At 40.2% G+C, this 19,132-nt stretch overlaps 1 protein-coding gene across 2 annotated transcripts in view; it reads right to left on the bottom strand.

Annotated features, from left to right (window-relative positions):
* ADK (adenosine kinase) overlaps nucleotides 1-19,132 on the bottom strand; it is a 560,564-nt gene that overhangs the window by 288,770 nt on the left and 252,662 nt on the right. For both annotated transcript variants that reach the window (XM_019555561.1, XM_019555562.1), the window contains one exon: nucleotides 2,179-2,351. In XM_019555561.1, coding sequence (XP_019411106.1) covers nucleotides 2,179-2,351 — 173 coding nt within the window. The remainder of the gene's footprint in view (nucleotides 1-2,178; nucleotides 2,352-19,132) is intronic.

Raw genomic sequence — 19,132 nt, 5'->3', positions numbered from 1 at the left:
TGACACACACACATGCAACCACTGCCACAGATCATGCAAATCTCAGATAGGACTTTTCAGTCATTTGAGACATTGCAAACCATCTATGCCATAGGCTGCAATATTCACCATCTCTCACAGATGAAAGGATTCCAATCACTCAACAGGAGGGCCAGAGAACTTTGAAGAAGACCATCACATACACTCCCCTTCTACGAAACCTTGACAAATCCAATTTAAAATATGTCAAACCTTCTAACTTCAGCAAGTACTAACCATTCAAAAAATCACCCATCTCAAAAAGTATTGTCTATCTCCTCGATAAATTAAAGCAGAACTGAAAAGTGTTGCGATGATATGGAAATTCTGTGTATGTACAAGTTAGCAGTTCTTGACCTTCCCATAACCCTAAGGAATGTGTTGTCCTGAAGCCTGAACACATTACCTGGTCCACTGTTAACATCTCAAGACTTTTTCAATCCCTGAGTAACAGGTATTTGAACCTTTAAAAATAGTCAGGTGCCAACAATAATGAAGGAAGAAAGAAAGGAGTTGGGGGAGGAAGAAGCATGTTGAAAATTATTTGCTATACATTAATTCTCTTTTTAGCCTCTAATTTTTATGATTTCGATTGCAGCAACACCCAAAATGTTCTAATCAGAATGAGGTGTTATGTATTGCAAAGCCAGAGAAAATCATAGTTGTTATCATGAAGAGCTTTGTTCACAGCTCCAATTTTAAGAAAGTATAACCATGTCAAAAAGGTCTGATAAGGAAAACACTGATAATACAAAGATCAAGTAAAACAAGGAATTTAACTGAAACAAAAATCCAGTGTACAAATAGAACACATAGCAATGGTTAAATGTTAGTTTATCAGCAAGAATTAGTTCATTGCCTTGCCTCAATGAGAACTTGAGTTACAGTTCTCATCTAAACTTTTAAATAGCAGTTACAAATATAGAGCTTCTTATTTTTCTGTACAGCAACAAATAAGTTGGCAGCTAATGAGTCATAAATTGGCATTCTTAGTATGCTCCTTCATATGCTAATTTCTTAAATATTTATCTTAATTCTTAAATATTAAAATATATTTCTTAAATATTAATAAAATATTAAATACGTTTTTTCACTCCATTGTGATGTGACAATCACCCTTAACCTAGCAAACAAATAAACTTTATGGCTAACATTTTCCAAGAATTTTTTGTACATAAATTTTCACTTAGAACAAGACTAGCAGCTCCCAAGCTGTCACTTGGCACCACTCCCCCCATTACTTTGGCTGCTGCAGGGTCTTCAGGCTTCCCCTCCTTCCTGCAGCTTTCACGTCTTTTGCTCACCTCAGGTAAGTGGTGCAGTACAGTCCAAAATGTTGAGGGAGACAATGGCACAATACAGCTGGGGAACCCACAGCTGGGAAGCTGAGGTGGTGACCACCCGCATGAGCGGTACATAAGGTGGGGTAGGAGCACTAACAAGCCCATGACTCATACTAACATAGCCCAAGCAACATGTGGTCCCAGCTGCTTAGAAGTTGGACTGCTCTGATTTAGAGCAACTGTGAGCTTTAAATCTCAGCAACAAGTGCCTGTAGATCACTGTGCTATCTCATACTCTTTCACTGTAATGCACCTGATATTGAAATATGAATATGAAAGAACAAAAATAACAGTCTGCCATCCTCAATACCCTGCTTCCCATATCAGTGTTATTAACTACTTCTTTATTATAAAATTAGCCAATTGCCTGTCAGGAATGACTGGGGAGGAGGGAAAGGGTGAAGTGCTGCGACTCACCACCCTGTGCTGCTGTCACCTACCTCCCAGGAGTGTGTGCACCCCACGCCACCACTGCCTCCAGGGAGCAGGGCTGGTGGGGGGAAGGAGTGAATGGTAAAGACAGCAGCACAGGCCTCACCCCGCAGCTCTGTCCCCTCCATCATGGTGGTGCTCTACCATGCTGCTGCCGCCACTTCCTGTCCGGAACGCTCTTGGAGCACTCAGATTTGTTGTTTCAGTAACCAATCAGAGTGCTCAAAGAGCATTGTGGACAGACAGAGAGACAGACTAAGCCCTTTATTATATTAGAATTTACAATATATTTAAAGGTCAAATATTCCGAAACAAGTTGCCTATTTTATCAGTGCTCATATCCTTAAGAAGCGATAAAGTAACTTGTAGAGATAAGGTCTCTGACCTGTTGTCACTAGTGATGCAGGCAGCACAAGTTCCTGTCGGCTCTTCATTCTGCTCGTAATAATGAGCATCCACATGCGCTTCCTCAGCCTTCTTTTTTAGGATCTCCCCAAATTTATCCTTTCCAATGCACCCAAAGAAAGTTGCTGCTTTGTAAGGGCTCTGAATCATCCACTGCAGATGGACAGAAAACAAATACAAAGAAATTTAGTATCAGATTAGTCGCCTCTTTTTTCTTTCTCGTCTGGCCTTATAATGCTATACTTAAGAAAATCTAAGACAAGTCACATGCTGCCTATGCCATACGTTAAAAGAACATTAGGTACATTAGCTTAGGAAAGCTCAATAAAAAAACTAATATTCACACTGAACTTTCATGTTAAATGTTTAGTAGTTCAAAACTGAAGTAAAAGTCATGAGTGCATCCACTAGAAGCTGTATTCAAATAAAATAGGAACAGTGTTCATTGGGCTTGAAATATCATAAGGACCTGCTATGAATATTCACTTGCCTGTGAGACATGAGGAATCAGTACTTCTGTTTCCTCAAAATAACCAAGATGGAATTTTTTTAAAGGACATTTTAAATATACTTCAAAAAATATAAAAAAGAGCAGCCAAAGCAGAAGATATGGTAAATCTGAATAAAATATATAAAACATTCCTGAATGTTCACAATATAGACACAAAAACATAAAGAGCATTAAAACCAATCCTTTTTATCTAACATTCAGTCATATGCAAAATAAGAGAATGATCCTATTCACATTGTTAAACCTTATATAAAAAGGTGTCTTTGACTTTACTGAAAGCAATTCTGTAAATTGATTTTTAAAGAGTCTAACTGCATCGTGTTGTTAACTGTGGGGTTATTTCATCAAGCTTCTCTTCTATTAAAATCAAAAAAGACAGATACAATAAATCAATTGTAACTATCTGTGTTGTGTATCAAAATGGAAAAAATAAAACTGAACACCAAAGTAGAACTGAAAGTGAACTAAAAAATAATAAGTCAGGAAGAAACATTAGTAGACACTATCCTGCCAGAGATGAGTCAACCAATTGAAGTCATAATAATTCCCCCTAATTACAGTCAGTAAGCTTATCCACTCAATCTATAGTATGAATTAAAGGCTACATCAATTTACTGCCATGCTAAAACCCTGCTTATAATTGTTTCCTAATCGAGATTTAAATAAACGATAATGTCTCCATTACAAATCAGCATTAGCTGTATCTGTGGGTTGTAGAAAGGTCAAGTAACTGAGTTGCAAATACATGCTTAGTCACATCTCCATTACTTTTTAGATACAGAGGGAAGACATGCTTTAATCACACAGAAGTCTTCATTAATAAGAAAATGGACAAAACTGATTACATGATATCTTCTAATGAAACAACATAAGTTATTCTATGTTTCCGGGGGAAAACGCTATTTTTTCCCAGATACAATATTTTTCCAATATAGTGACAATATTTTCCCTCTCGTGCACAAAGACATACATTTGACTGGTTATGCTAATCTATTCAGTATCATTCTAAATTAATAGAAAAGGAGGTAACTGAACCTGTGTAGCATAAAGAGCTTCTCCATAACATCTCTTGTGTAAAATCCTTTTTGAAGTCAACATTCAAAATCTACTGTGTTTGGAAACTAGTGAAATAGATTATTCTGCAAGATTAAAAATGCAGTCTATTATGCAAAGAAAAGCCAGGAGCTTGTTTCACTTCTGCTAAGAGTAGACTATTTCTGGTGTCTGCCATTGAAAAGTAGGTCTTACTCTCACAAATTACAAGAATTTGCAGAGTACATTACAGACAGCACTTATCAAAGCATAATTTCTATATGAATACTTCCAGTTTCTCAAAAAAGCTCCAGTAGAATTTTAGATGTCTAGCATATTTTAGAATATGATGCACCAACTATTTTTTCATCTTTATATACTGCCAGATGGATATTCAAGCAGCAATGACATTTCATGCATTCTTCCACAGACCTTTGACAAAGAGAGTTACTGCTACAATCCCACAATTTTGACTACTGGCCAATTTAAGTTCAAGCATGCCATCTGCAAAAACTATTTAAAACCACTGGCAGTCTTTGTTTTCAATGTAAGTTATCTATCAGAGACAAAGGTTACTTTCTAGAGTTCTTTAAGATGATCCTTTGCATGTTCCTGTCACTTGGCCACGCCCACTGAATCAGTTCCTTCCCCCTGAACCTCAGAACCACATTAAACAACAGGATTCTGATGAAGAGTGAAAAGCCAGCAGACAGCATTAACGTGAAGAAGTAACTAGTCTTAGCTTCTTTGAATTACCTTCACATATTCCCCCATGAGGAGTTTACCACCTCCAAATGATGGTGAGCTGAGAAGTGCTAACTGAATAAAGATTGCAACGTTGCTTTCATTTTATCTTAGGATCTTGATCCAAATTAGAATTCTTGATCTCAGATGCTTGTTGCTTTACAAATTTCAACTATCAAAATGTGTGGCATTTTGCTAGGGGCAAGACAACATCAGCAAAACTTCAACATGTGAACACTGCCAAATTACAACACTTTTCCAATGTAGATCCTGCTGGGTGCTGGTAAATGATGCCATTTCCTTTATGTTTATCCCTACAGGAAATGAAAACCTACGGTGAGAGCCTAGTTTCTTTTGAACTATGCAGGTAAAAAAAATTAAAGTTTTCTTCATATCTAATTATTTAAAGAATATTCCTTTGATGGGAATGTGATATTTGAAAGAACACTGGCAGATTAATCGCCTACTTCTTATAACAACCTGTTAACATGAAGGATCATAGAGTTGCAAAGGACCTCAAGTGTCCACTTATCCAAGCTTCTGTCTAAATGCTATTCCTAAATCATCCGTCAAATACTTATTCAGCCTCCTCTTGAAATCTTTCAATGGAGGAGATACTACAATTTCAATGGGCAGCCTATAGTCTTACTGTTTTAACAGTATGGAAGTTTCCGTTGAGATCTAATCTAAATCAGCTTTGCTACAATTTAAAACCTTTGCTTCATGTCTGGCCTTCTGTGGCAAGGGAGAACAGTCAGTCATTCTCACTCTTCTCTATGCCAGCCTTTCAAATATTTTGAAAACTATTACCATGTCACCTCCTTAATCTCCTTTTCTCCAAGCTAGACATACCTAGCTCTCTCAGCCTTTCCTCACGGAGCTTGCCTTACAAGCCTCTGTCATTTTCACACACACCTCTGGACCCTCCCTAGCATCTTCATATCCTTCTTAAACTATGAAGCCCACCACCACAGAAAATACTAGGGCCCATGCAGTGTTGAATAGAGTGGTACTATCACTTCCCATGCCTGACATCTAATACTCCAGTTGACACAGCCCAAAATTACTTTTTGCGACTATGACGTTTTGGGAAGGAATTTAGAATAAGGAAAAAGTGATCACTTTGTTTTGACCAGTCTCACTTACATTATGGAAATAAAAAATGTTTTCACAGATAAATTAAAAAAAAACAAAACAGTAATTGTCCATTGGTTCTAATAACCCTAGGAGGACCACTCTTTGTCCAAAATTGGTGTCTGGTCCTTCACTGATGGGAATATATTTGCAAATTACATGATTTTGAGTGACTAAAACACTTGATGGTGATTAACCGAAATGGAAATAAAATTCATTATTAGAGGAGAGACTGGTTGCTCCTAAGCTCCCTCCACATTAAATTTATACCACAATTGTGTTAATTACAGCGTAAACGGCAAAGGTTCGGTATGAGCACCCAGTTTAAGGCACCATTAAATAACAAATCATCCAGAAAAATGTTCCATAAAATAATGTAGGACATTTTTATGGATGATTTGTTGATGCCTTAAATTAAATGCATGCCATGTCCAGGCACTGGGGCTCCCCAGAGCAAATGTCTGACAATCCAACAATCAGCTGAATCAGTCCTGACTGTGCTGCTCTGCAACCAGGCTACTGACTATATTGTTGGCACTGGTATGGGGCATCCCTGGTTTTAAATAGGCCAAAGGCTACCCTAAGACCAGTGCTGACAATCAGTTGCTTGTTGGCACTGGCCTTCAGAGCAATCCTTGTTCTCCTATTGGGTAGCCAAAGGGCTTCTCCCGCTGGGACTTTAAATCCCATGCCTGGCAGCCCCACCAGCTCCAGTACTTCAGCCCTGGACCCAGGGCTGTTTGGGCTGGGGCCAACAATCAGCTCATTTGTTGCCCCATATGTGGACGTACAGGTATCCTGCTTTCAATTTGCTGGTGCAGGAGGAGCCTGAGATTATGATATTCCCCCTACACTGGCAAATACTAATGGTGTAAATGGGATCTGATCTCTGATCCCAAAATTGCACCTCCTCTTTTCTAACCAAAGGAGCTCCTAACAAGCTGGGAGGTTATTGAACAATGTTTTATGCTTCCAGGTTTCTCTGACTGACCATCATAGAGCTGAATACATTCTTGGGTACTGTAAACAGACAAAAGTTGTCTAAATTGGAAACATGCTACTGAGGTAGAGTTATAAATGACTCCAGCACAAAAAGCCACAGAGATGATTGACGTCTATGACCTTGAGGTGCGGGAAAACATACAAAGAAACCAATAATCCAACCAACCAACCAACGACATGGAATGACAACCTCACTTTTACCAGTTCTATATGTTTGTATATTTTAAGGAATCTGTTCTGCCTCAGATATACCCTCCCTTTGACTGATACAAAATTTCCTAAGCAAAGGTGATTTCATCAGTTGGGGTGATGCAACCGGGGAGGGGAAGAGGGGTGATGCAAACTGGTGCTACTGCGAAAGGGGGAGAGGAGGTTGAGGATGGGGAGCAGGGAGAAACAACAGCTGCATGGACACAGCTCCCAGCTCTCCTTCCCCAGCAAAATTACCCTCTGGCTAGAAGCTGAGCTAAGGGAAAGAGAAGTGGGGGTGGAAAGAAGTGACAGTGGTGCAGGCACAGCTCCTTGCTGCTCAGTCCCTGCGCTGGGACAGGTGCAGGCAAAACCTGACAGTTCTGTGGGTCAGAACCAGTGACTCTGTAGACCAGATCTGGCTCATGGGTTGGATGTTGCTAACCCCTAAGTTTGCTCACTTATTGTTTGGCAGTTATGTGACATTGGGTAACTATTTTACCTACCCAAACCTTTTTTGTATCTTTATGTAAAAAACATTTGCAATAAGCCTCAACATACAGTAATGAGATCTTAACAAATAGGAAAGATACTGCAAGTTTTGTGTCACCCCATAATTTGACAGATTTTTTACATAATGCTGGCTCAGACTGTTCTTTGATGGTCATTATGAAGAAAAAAAAGCTTCCAAAAAACACTCCCCCCAAAAAAACTAGGTTTGTCTGCCTTTCTAAGGGCAAGTTTTAAAAATAGAGGACAATTTACTGTACAATAATCCTTGTACCATTAAATGAAGCTGCCATAACTTGCATGAGGAAGTGATATTGTTCAAAGGTATCACAACACCCTCAAGCAGCTTCCTGTCAACTGAGATAATAGTGATAACTGCTTTTGAGGTAAAAAGATGAGTCAAATCCCTCCCAGAAACCAGTACTTACATCTTCTACAATCTTTTCAGGAGTTGCTTCAAAAAATTCCGTCCAATTCACAGTAGAAGAAAAATCACCAACTTTTAGTAAAATGTCAAAAGAATAAGAAATCACTAGCTTTTAGTAGAAGGCTACAAGTTTTATCTTCCGTATATAGAGTATCAAAATGTTATTGTCCAATAGAGATATTTAATTCATTGCTAGATTAAACATACTTGGCAAAACAAAATTCTCAAAAAGGAAATATGCAATACAACCTATTGCTAATTTTTACTGCTATCTATTTTCGTTTACTACTTCTGTTCCCCTCAATCTGCAAGACCTGTGATCCATTGATTGTGTTTTGGTCTTATTGTATCTTGTAGCATACAATGTATGCTTATTATTTCATGTTCAGAAAAAGGACATGCACACATGCTGCTATTGGAAAATGCTGATTACATAGGTGAGAGCACCAGGCTGGATTTCCAAGAACTGAAGAAGTGTATTCCTAGTTCTGCTGATGATTCACTGCAGAACTATGACAGTGTCAATATCTCTCCATTCCTCAGTTTACCCTGTGTACAAAGGGGTAAAATCTGTTCTATGGGTAAACTGTAAATCATCTAGTGAAAGGTACTATGTAAATACAAACTATTTAGATTATTATTAACCAAGTAGACATTCTGCAAAATAAGATTATGAAATATTTTGTAATATCTTTGTAGCAGATTAAAATGATACAAAGTATATAAAAATATGCTTAATACTCATGGTAACTCTTCTTCATTTTCAAATACAAGAAGCTTCCACTCTTGTACTTCTGCTACATGCTGCACAGTCTCTAATGAACACACCCATATTTGAATCACGGCAAAAAAATTCTAGGACTGCTGTCTGGCAGCACAGAATTCATAGTGATACCCCTTCAAACTGTAAACATCTGCCTATCAGCTTCTATCACCAACAGTATCAAAAACAGATGGCAAAGGTCAAGTCAAAGTTTATTGACAATGATGAACTTTGACAGCCTCAATTAAATTACTTCTTCCTTTAAGGTGTATGTGATCAAAGCAGCAGAGAGATTTTCACTCAGTCACATAACAAGCTATTTGTTGAGATTGAAACATCTGGTCAATATCTCCTAACACTGCAATTTCATGCACAGTTAGCAATAGGGTACATTTCTTCTCTTCTTCTTACAGGGTCCATAAGGGTGGCACATATGGCTGATCATTTCATTCAAAAAGGATTCAATTCAAGGCATTACATACAATTGTCTCTGTGCTTTATGGTGTTTTAAGTCTACCTGCCATCGTTTTCCATCATCATTGCTGTCTGCTCTACTCTTCTGCTATAAAAGCCTGCAAATATGACAGAGCACTTAAAGCTTAACAGCTTTTGACTACTGGAGTTAGAAAGCAGTTAAGGCAAGGGAGTCTTTAAAGTGGCAGGTCTTCATCTGTTGTCAAGAACTCCCAATACATTAAACTATTTACCATTTAGCTAAGCTCCAGTAACACAGATTGTAAGAGTAATTTTTGTTGTCAAATCAAAGACTTCACTTATGCATGTTTCAAATATTAGAAATCATTCTTTCGACTAATTTTAGGATATTATACATTTTCATAAACATAAAAATTTAATATACAATTTACATTTCATTTTGAAAGAATGAGAGACAATTATAAGAACTCTGAAAACTACAATCCTACTTGTGAATCTGAAACAGCAAAAAGACGGAAATTTTATCAATCCCATATGTCTAAAACGTTTTTCTTAAAAATCCATGCATCTATGTTGCCACAGCAACAAGTTGCAAATTACAAACAAACATTTTATTGTAGTAAATGATTTGCACCCCATTTCTCAGTCCCTATTTCATCCCAACTATCTACTTAGTATGGATTTTGGTGGAGGGGGGGCGGGAGAAAAATTATAGGAAGTCTGGTTTCTCATTTTGGTTATACTTTTTCTCTCATATCCCAGATAGCAAAGGCAGTAAGGACGTGATACAGTTTAATCAATCATCAGATTACTGTTGAACAATAACAAAAGTGATTTTAAGACAATTGGCTTCCTCCAAGAAAGTTGTAAGAATATTTCCATATACCCAGAATTTACAACAAATGGGATTTAGAGGACCATGAAAAACAAATATTTAGTCCTTTGGATTTTCAATCTGACACCTTTCAGTAACATTAAATTAGCATAATTAAAAACTAAAACCAACTGGCCACAGTGCTGCCAACAGAGAACACTTACTACCTGCAGTCTACAATGTCTGATGATTTATACCACCCACAGAAATTAAAAAGTCACATGCAACTGTTGTGCACTAAACAATAAACCAACTGGTCATACTGTGCTCTTTCAGTACAAGCATGAGTTCTGTTAATTACAAAAATACATTGTGCCATAAAGCTTTTTGCCTTAGAAGTTTGTGTGTCTTTATTTGTGACAAACTACATTTGATCAACCAGAAGGCACTGAAATTAAACACAAAACCAATACTTTCAAAAGTATCAGCTGTAAGATCTCACTATTTAATGTACACATAATAAACTTTCACAGAGATGGGACTGTTTATTTCGTATAATCATGTACATTGAACTTTAAAAGAAGATGTTAGAGAATCTTGACTGACACCAGCTAATTGGGAAGGAAATATGTACTTTATTTTATTAACTAACTAACTGAGAACATTCAAGGTTATAAGATTAAACTAAAAGTGGAACAGAGTTGCTTAGGCTAGGGACAGACATTACACATAAACCAGTTTAAGTGATCAGAAGCTGGTTTGAACCTGTAACAGAACTGACATTCAGTCCATATAAACCAATTTTGAACTGGCTGAAACCCATTTGAGATAAACCTGGTTGAAAAATAGTATCAGACTTAACTGATTTGGCTCTGGTTTATGCATTGCCTGTCCCAGACTCCTTACTGGTTTAAAATAAGCCAGAGACCCCCAGCATCCTGCCATGCTCTCTGGGCTGTGCAGGGCTCTCTGCTCCAGCCACAGGGTTGGCTTCTCCCCTCTGCTCTCTAGCCAGAGCAGGGACTGGTACTAGCAGAGACACTGGCTGGCATGGCTCCATTAAGGCAAAGTGGGCAGGAAGAGAGTTAATTCTGCCTGTCTGCTGGGGACCAGAGGGGAGGGGGCTGCAGTGGTAACCTCTAGAGCTGCCTGACCCCAGCTTCAGAGAAGGGAGTATGAAGGAATTAACCCTTCTCCCTGCCTCCTTCACCTTAATGGAGCCACGCTGAATAGGTGGGGTGGGGGGCTCTGTTCCGTGCTGGAGAGGACTCTTCCCCCTCCTCCTCTTTCTCCCAGGGTGGAGAGGGGGACTCTGTGAGGTGCTCTTTGTACTCTTCTTTCTCCTCCCCTTCCCCCCTGCCACAGGGGGAGGGGAGAGTGCTCCATGGGATGCTCCCAGCCCCAGAGCAGGGGCAGGGCTCTGTTCTATGCTGGGGAACATTTCCCCCTTCCACTTGTCCCCCCAGAGGGGCTCAGCTGGGCAGGGTGAGAGTACAGGGTGTAGGGAACCTCACACCTGCCATAGCTGCAGCCCCTGGTGCCTGGCAGCAGTAACAGGCAGGGACGTCAAGGCACTCGTGCCTGATGCAAGCACTGCTCTGGACAGTGCTGGGCAGGGGGAGAAAGCAGAGTTTGCCTTAACCCCCACCCCAGGGCTCTGCTCCCCATGCCTGTAGCTTCAGCTGTGACAGCGGGGGAAGCACTGGAGCCTGCTGTCTCCCCAACTGCAGGCTGTAAAGTACTCTGCCCTGAGTGGAGGGAGCCCTGCCCCTGCTTCCCTGCAGAGTCCAGCCTGTGGCTTCCCCACTGTGAAAACAGAACTGCAGGTAGGCAGCGTGGAGTTTGGGGATAGAGACAGCCAGGGCTGCACTGGGGGTGAAGAACACAGCCTTGCGCGGCCTGCTGGGTCACTTCAGCCCCACAATGCCTGCCTGCAGCTGGGATCTCACAGAGGGGAAGCACCAGGTTGGACTCTGTGGGGAAGCAGGAGAGGGGCTCCCTCCACTCCAGGCAGAGTGCTTTGCAGCCTGCAGTGGGGAAGACAGCTGGCTCCAGTGCCGGGCTTCCCCCACTGTCGGAGTTGTAGCTACAGGCATGGGGAGCAGAGCCCCGATGGGGGGAGAAAGGTGTTAAGGCAAGCGCCACTCCCTCTGAGCACCATGATGTCTCCACCTGCTGCTGCTGCTGCCAGTGTGAAAGGGTCCCTACACCCCTCCTCCTGCACACCCCACCCCACCCTGCTCAGCTGAGCTCTGTGCTCTTGCTGCCCCTCTGGGGGGAGCAGGCAGGGGAAGAGTCCCCCCATCACAGAACAGAGCCTCCCCCTACCCTGGGGAAGAGACATCTCTGGGGCTGGTCAGCAGCCCATAGAAGCCCCCCCTCCCCACCCTTCAGCAATAGATGAGAACCAGGGGGAAGAGTCCCACTCTGGGGCCAGGCAGCCTCACAGAGCCCCCTCCCTACCCCATGGTGCCAGCAGGGGATGAGGAGGGAGAAGAGCTCCCCCAGCATGGAAGAGGCCCCACCTCCCCATCCCACATGGTGGGGTGATAGGGGAGGGAGGTGGGGAAGAGTTCTCCTCTGTGGCCAGGCAGCCGTGAGTACCAAGATTACTCCTAGCTGTCACAGAGCCCTGGGGTGGGCTTGCTGAAGCCTGACCATGGCACCCCTCCTCAGCTCAGCTTCCCTGTGGAAGGGATGGGAGGGCTGCTCTAGCACCCCCAGGCTTCTGGCCTAAGCCACTGTAGGCATGTGCTCAACATCTATCCACTTGGAAACTGGTTCACTCTCTTGCACATTAGACTAACCTTTTTTGAATTTTTTGAATGTCTGTCCCTAACCCTAAGCTGCAATTGTGATGGGCTAAGAGAAAGAGAGAGAAATCTCATTATTTACATTTGGCCTCCCAATTCTAACTAGCTGAACTGCAGGAATTACTTTTCCTACTTTTAGGATTACAGCATGCATAATGTGAATACCCCTAAATACTTGCATCAATCCAGTGCTACCTGAACTATAAGATATGGGACCCTGTATGTGGATAAAGATGACAGTCTAACATAGACAATGTTTAAATGGTAAGAGTAGGGTGGCAGAACTTCGCTGTGCTGCTGACCCCATAGCTGCTGGATGCTGGCTTCAGCCAAGCTGCAGCCACATGCCTGCTATCAGCACAGAAATTGCACCACCACTTCTGATGTTGCAGGGCCCTTGCTTTGGCCGGGCTGCAGCCTCATGCCCTGCTGTCAGTACAAAAAAAGGGGGGAGGCATATGCCCCCACACAACTTAAGATACCTAACTTAAGATATTCATATTTAGAAATACTGGACCTTGTTTATTTATCTAAATTGACTCAAAACACTATGCAAAAGGAAAATAGAACATACAGATGATAAAAATTCTCTGTTCACTCTTATATTTCCCAATATACTGTATGCATTCTTGATTTCTATTAAATGTGAGCATAAGGTGGGAAAGATGACTTGAAGCTTTAATTTTTTTAAGTAATTATCAATCTATTCTGAAATTTCTATGACAAAGAAACTAATACAAAAACGCTTTCCAAATGTACAGTGAAAAACATTATCTGCTTTATCTCCTTTCTAAAGCAGCTTTTGAATTATTCTGTTAACAATTTAAAAACTCACTAATTAAGATTACATGATAAACATTGATTCAGAAGATAATTAAAACATAATTTAAAGTCTGTAATTCACAGTTCACAGGCAAACATACATATTATTTGTGTGTGATTTATAGATATCAATCCTCACTGTTGATCTTTTGGCACTTCTAATATCATCTGGGGTCCAATGCAGGGAATCCAGATAGCTTCTGTTACTTGTACTTTATTTATTATATAGTAGTTGCATATTTTTAGTCTGCACTAGAAGTGTAGTTGAGGCAGCCATATTTATGTATACAGGGATGTCTTTAGATAGTTGGTCACATGTCTCTGGTGACCACTTAGATGAAGATTTAGACTGCCATCCCATAGCAGATCCTGGGTAGCGAATGCAACACCCTCCATTTGACTTTACTGGAATTTGACTTTACTGGAATTTTTAATAAGGGTTCTTTGCAGGCTCTGGACATAGTCCAGGTTTTGCAAGATGGAATGGTGGCCATCTTATCTGTATATTAGTTCAGCAGTTACATATTAAAATACTGTGATTTATTCCAGTTACCCAGATAACTGTAAAGGAGGAGTTAAAGTTTATCTCACTTCCCTTTTGTGTACTTCCTTAACATCACTGTGTAGACACAAGAAATATCTTTTTGTCAAGACATTCTGTTTGAAAATGCTACTGTTTGTCAACAACACTAAAGATATTCTGCTTTCTTTCCAAAGATACCAAAGGAGAGGGCAGAATATAGTTGTTTATTATAATAGAATTATTCATGCTTGTATTGTTAATTGATGTTATTACTTCATGGGAGTAATTATATTTGTGTAAAAATTAATAAAAAGGATTTTAACAAAATTGACAAAGGCAGTCGCATGTAATTATGTACAGTTAAGAAGAATGATTGAGACTCCCAGAATTCCTTGGCATGCAGATCAAATCTGTGGCAAGTTCAAGTAATTTTCACAGAATGAGTAACTAAACTGTTAGTGGGGGGCAGGGGGAGGAGGAAGGGGGGGGAAATCAGCAGGAATCCATTCTCCCCACCAACAAACTCATAGCTGAATAAGTACTACAAGTTCCTGGTTGTTCTTAAATACTACTGACTTGAATGGAAGCTGAAGATATTTCGGCACCTCACGTGATCAAACCAAGTATCAGGACAAACCTGATCTTTCTGTTATGGAAGTTACGAGTTCAGCTGAATGCCAGTGACATAGGAGATGTTGCTATGAGAGCAGTGAGAACTTCATTTGATTTAACTTATACAGTATTCTTTCCTAAAATAGTTACAAAAACCCATCCCAAAATACAATGGGAAAGTAACACATGTAACAAAGAAAAGTAACATTGTACATTTCATAGCTTTTATCCAGTTAGTATGCTTATAATATTTATAAAATCCAGGAGCCTGACTTTCCTCTGAGAAATCAGAAAGCACAAGAGAGCTGAGTCTAACTTTACACTTACAATAGAGTTCAGTTCAGTTTTATACTGGTATGTATTCATTTATTTTAATGAAAGTGTGTGTGATTTTGGATATGGACCTTTATATTGGCGTACTTCACAATAGTTTGTGCAGTAATGTAAATCAAATGATGGCAGATAAACAAGCAGCTATTCTTGGGTAGACACACAGAGTAGCTTGCTATGCCAGTGCCTTGCCATGAGAGGGCAAGGGAACAAGTAATAAACCATTTATCTTGAACAAATGGCAACATAGGGATGAAAATGAAGTTTTTTTTTTTTTAAAGTCAGGCGACACCTAAACTAATGTAACTTACACCAGTGTAGTAATAACCGTTACATTCCTAATTCTACATCAGATTCAGGATGTGGAGACATACAACAATGGAACGGCTCACAAATGTTGCTGATCAGGAACCAATTTACAATGTCACAGGTCATGGATGTCCACAAGTACCTTGTCCTAGCATTCCAAATAGAACAGTCACCTTTCAGGCATTGAAGTACTGTGACACTGACACCACAGGGTGGGAGTGGTCACTCAACCCAACATGTTACATAGTGGAAGGCTAGGGGGGAGTACTTGCACCCACACTTTAGACCTATGTATGGGCAGGGGGTGTTTTTACTTTTATGCTTTTCCATCTCTCCTAAAAATGAGTTCAGTAAAGTTCAGTAGCATGCACTTGACTGAAATTTACAGTGTGCTTGCCTAACTTGGTGTGCCTGGGAAGCTGGGAGTGCTTAGACTCATGTTTTCACATTCCCAGAGGCTGAGATGGATGGCATGATGAGGAGCCATAGTTGAGTAGGGAGAGAGGACAGAGGTAGTTGTTAGAAAGATATTTTTGTTGAACAAGCAGTGCAAAAGGAGCTTATTGATAAAAAAGTGCCAACAAAAGGGGGAAAAAGGGCAGAAGAATTCTGGCCACATATCACAGTAGCTAGTCACAGCAGTGGAGGTGTTTGGAAAGGGGGGGAGAAATGAGCACTGTGGGAGGCCCGCTGGACTGACAAGACATGCATCATAGAATGCCTGGTGTTCACACAAAACACTGACCAGGTTAACACTGAACTAGTTCAAAACAGAACTTGAGTTTTCAGGTAAACCTCTGAACAATTCTAGGAAGCTTTAAATCAGTTAAACGATTTTGTACATTCATCTGCTTCAGTTTTAAGCTGCATTTAAACTGTTCTAAGTGTTACATGTGTCCGCACTATGAGAAAAGTTACACTGGTGTAGAGTTTTACAGCATCTTTTCACCCCTTGTTTGCATTGCTGTAACTACCAATTACATCAATGTAAATGTAAATGTGTCATCCAAGCTGTTACACAGTAGCTGCTGCCCACTACATATTCAAGTACATATCCTGGTATCCTTTTCAACTTAGCACACAGTACTTTATTCCACAAAAACATATGCACACACTATAATAAAACTCTATAAGATAAACAAAAAGCCATCTTCAAAAAGAAAATATACAGAAAGAACCAATTTGCAAAGCTGTGCAAATTTCTGCTGACATCATAATCTATAGCAGCTCTAAACAATACACAAAATAAAATTAAAACCTTATGGCTAGATTTGTATGATATCCACTTGACTGCTGAACACACTGGATGAAGTCCAATTCAATCTGATTTATTAGTTAAAAGGATACTTTAAAGTTAATTATGCTATTTTGTGTACTCAAATTCAGATAAACTTTAATAACCTTTTGTATAATATTTATACAAAATTGGAATAAAGAAAGGGAGACCACTTCAGCCATTCTGAAATTGCCCAAGAGGAGAGGGTGTCTTAGATGATAGTCAATAAAATAAGAATCCTTCCAGTGCATCAGTGCAAAGTGCTTTGACTTAAAAGTATACTGTTATATTATGTAGTATACTTTTAAGCAATAAGTTATTGGACTTGTCATCTGAGACACTCTTTTTCTTGGGCAATTCCAGAAAGGCCAAAATGGACTCCTTTTCTTTATGCCCATTTTGTCACAGGTTATCTGAACTCACGTATACAAAACAGCATAATTTACATTTTAAAAATTCTGTTTGGTTTATTGATTATATTATAACAAGTTACTTAAACAGGATTATCAACCAAAGAATTCAGTAATTTCAGCTGATAATAGCTTTTGGGGGTTTACTGATTTAATCTTGCAATAGGCTAGCCAAAGATCCGTTCTCTTGCTTTCATTGACTGCAAAATATGCTAATTGTGAATCTTGGAAATTCAACATAAATTCAGTGCTGAAACTGTACTACTTAGTTTGGGTCTAAAATTATAATAGTACCTTTTTTACTTTATGCAATCATTTTCTATACAGCATAAAACCTATTCTGCTAAAAACGGTGAGGATTTTAAATCACAACTTAAAAGGTAAGCAAAAACATACATTTAAAATCAAGAACTGCAAATGAAAGTAAAAAGAGCTCTTGAAATTTTAGTTTTTTTCCACTCTGTAGTTAAAAGGGGGAACACAGCTTTATATTTTTTTGTTAACTGCTTTACTAATATGTTAATTACATCATTACATGATTTCCCAAGGATAACAACCTGTAATTCCATTTATTTATTCTCTATAGAGGTAGAGGAAAGGAGTCGATTAAGAGGCTGTCAAGATGATAAAATGACAGCTAATGCAAATTCATTTTTGCAATATAGCATGCAAGATTTGTAAATGCTATTTAAAACAGAAGCAGCAAAGTAGCTTCAGGCATTGAATGTATGCTTCAGGCACAGAATGGATAAAAAAATGCTAAGACATTATAATGTCTAAAGCAACTGAGAAAAAAATTAAAGGCTTTATCTAAGCTGTATTAAGAGGAGAACCTGTCAGTAAATCAACCTAAAGTAAGGACAAGAAGCAGTATTAAAGCATTCAAATCGTTATAAAATTTAACATGCAAACTGGCAAATGTACAACACAATTTTTGTTTGTTACATCTTTACATTTAACTGAAGAATTAACTCCTTGGTTACAAAAAGGACTATTAGCAAATTAGTCCTTACTTCTTCAGTTTTCCAAAAGAAACCTCAAAATAGTCTACTTTCATTAATATGTACTGGTGGAACCTTAAAATATCAAAGGGGTTTTAACAATACACAAAGTAACCAGAAAATTGGACTGTATACCTTTACATCACAACTAGGGACAGAAGTTGCACATAAACTCATTTAACAGATCAGACACTGGTTTAAAACTGTAATAGACCAAAATTTCAGTGTACATGAACTGCTTTCAAAGGCTAGGGAGAAAAGTTAAACATAAACTGGTTTAAGTGATCAGAAATTGGTTTAAACCTGTAACAGAACAGAAGTTCAGCACACATAAAGCAGTTTCAAAATGGCCAAAACTTGTTTAAGATAAATCTGGTTGAATGTAGTATCAGACTTAACTGATTGAGGTCAAACCGATTTATGGAACTTCTGTCACAGACTCCTTCCTGGTTCAAGTTAAATCAGAGTTTCACAGGATCCCAGGATGCTTTGCAGCCCTGGGCTGGGCTGCACTGTCTGCTCCAGAGAGCAGGGCTGGCCCCACCCCCCTGCTCTCTAACTGGAGCAAGGGCAGGGGGCATGGCCAGCTGCCACCCTGGGATGGCCCCCTAAGACAAAGGGGGCAGGGAGGGGGTTTATTCCCCCTGCCCTTCTCTCTTACCCCCTGGGGAACTCCATCCGGGGTCTGCATGGCAGGGGTGTAGCAGCCCCTGTTAGGCATTCTCCCCTGCCTTGCCAGTCAAGCGGCGGGTGGCATGGCCAGCCTCAGCAGCAGCCTCAAGCAAACAGGGGGTTCATTTGAGGCTGCTGATGGGGATGGTCATTCCCCCTGTTGAATAAGCAGCAGGGGAGAGGGGTTGAGAAATGCCTTGCAGGGGCTGTTTCCCCCTCCCCCTCCAGGCACACCCCAATTGGGGAACGTAAAGGCCAAGGTGGGTATTTAAACCGCTCCCTAATCATACTCAGCCTGGCAGGGCCTGGCCACACCCCCCCCACCCCCAGCTCAGCTTCTTTCCAGCCAGGGGCTCGCTCTAGTGCCTTCAGACTTCTGGCCTCAGCCACTTCAGGCACTGGCTGCATTTCCAAAATCAAAAGTGAATGTCTATTCACTTGCTTGCCAGTTCAATCTATGCAGGCAAGCTGTTCGAGAAAATTATGCTGGCACACATCCAGGAGGGGCCAGCAGGAGACTGCATGCTTAGGGGCAACCAACATGGGTTCATCAGTGGAAGGTCCTGTCAGACCAACCTGGTGGCCTTTTATGATCAGATCACCAG

Source organism: Crocodylus porosus, unplaced genomic scaffold (assembly GCF_001723895.1).
Source record: "Crocodylus porosus isolate Cpor-Errol unplaced genomic scaffold, CroPor_comp1, whole genome shotgun sequence".
NCBI classification, from domain to species: domain Eukaryota; kingdom Metazoa; phylum Chordata; order Crocodylia; family Crocodylidae; genus Crocodylus; species Crocodylus porosus.
This window is presented reverse-complemented; position numbering and strand designations above follow the sequence as displayed.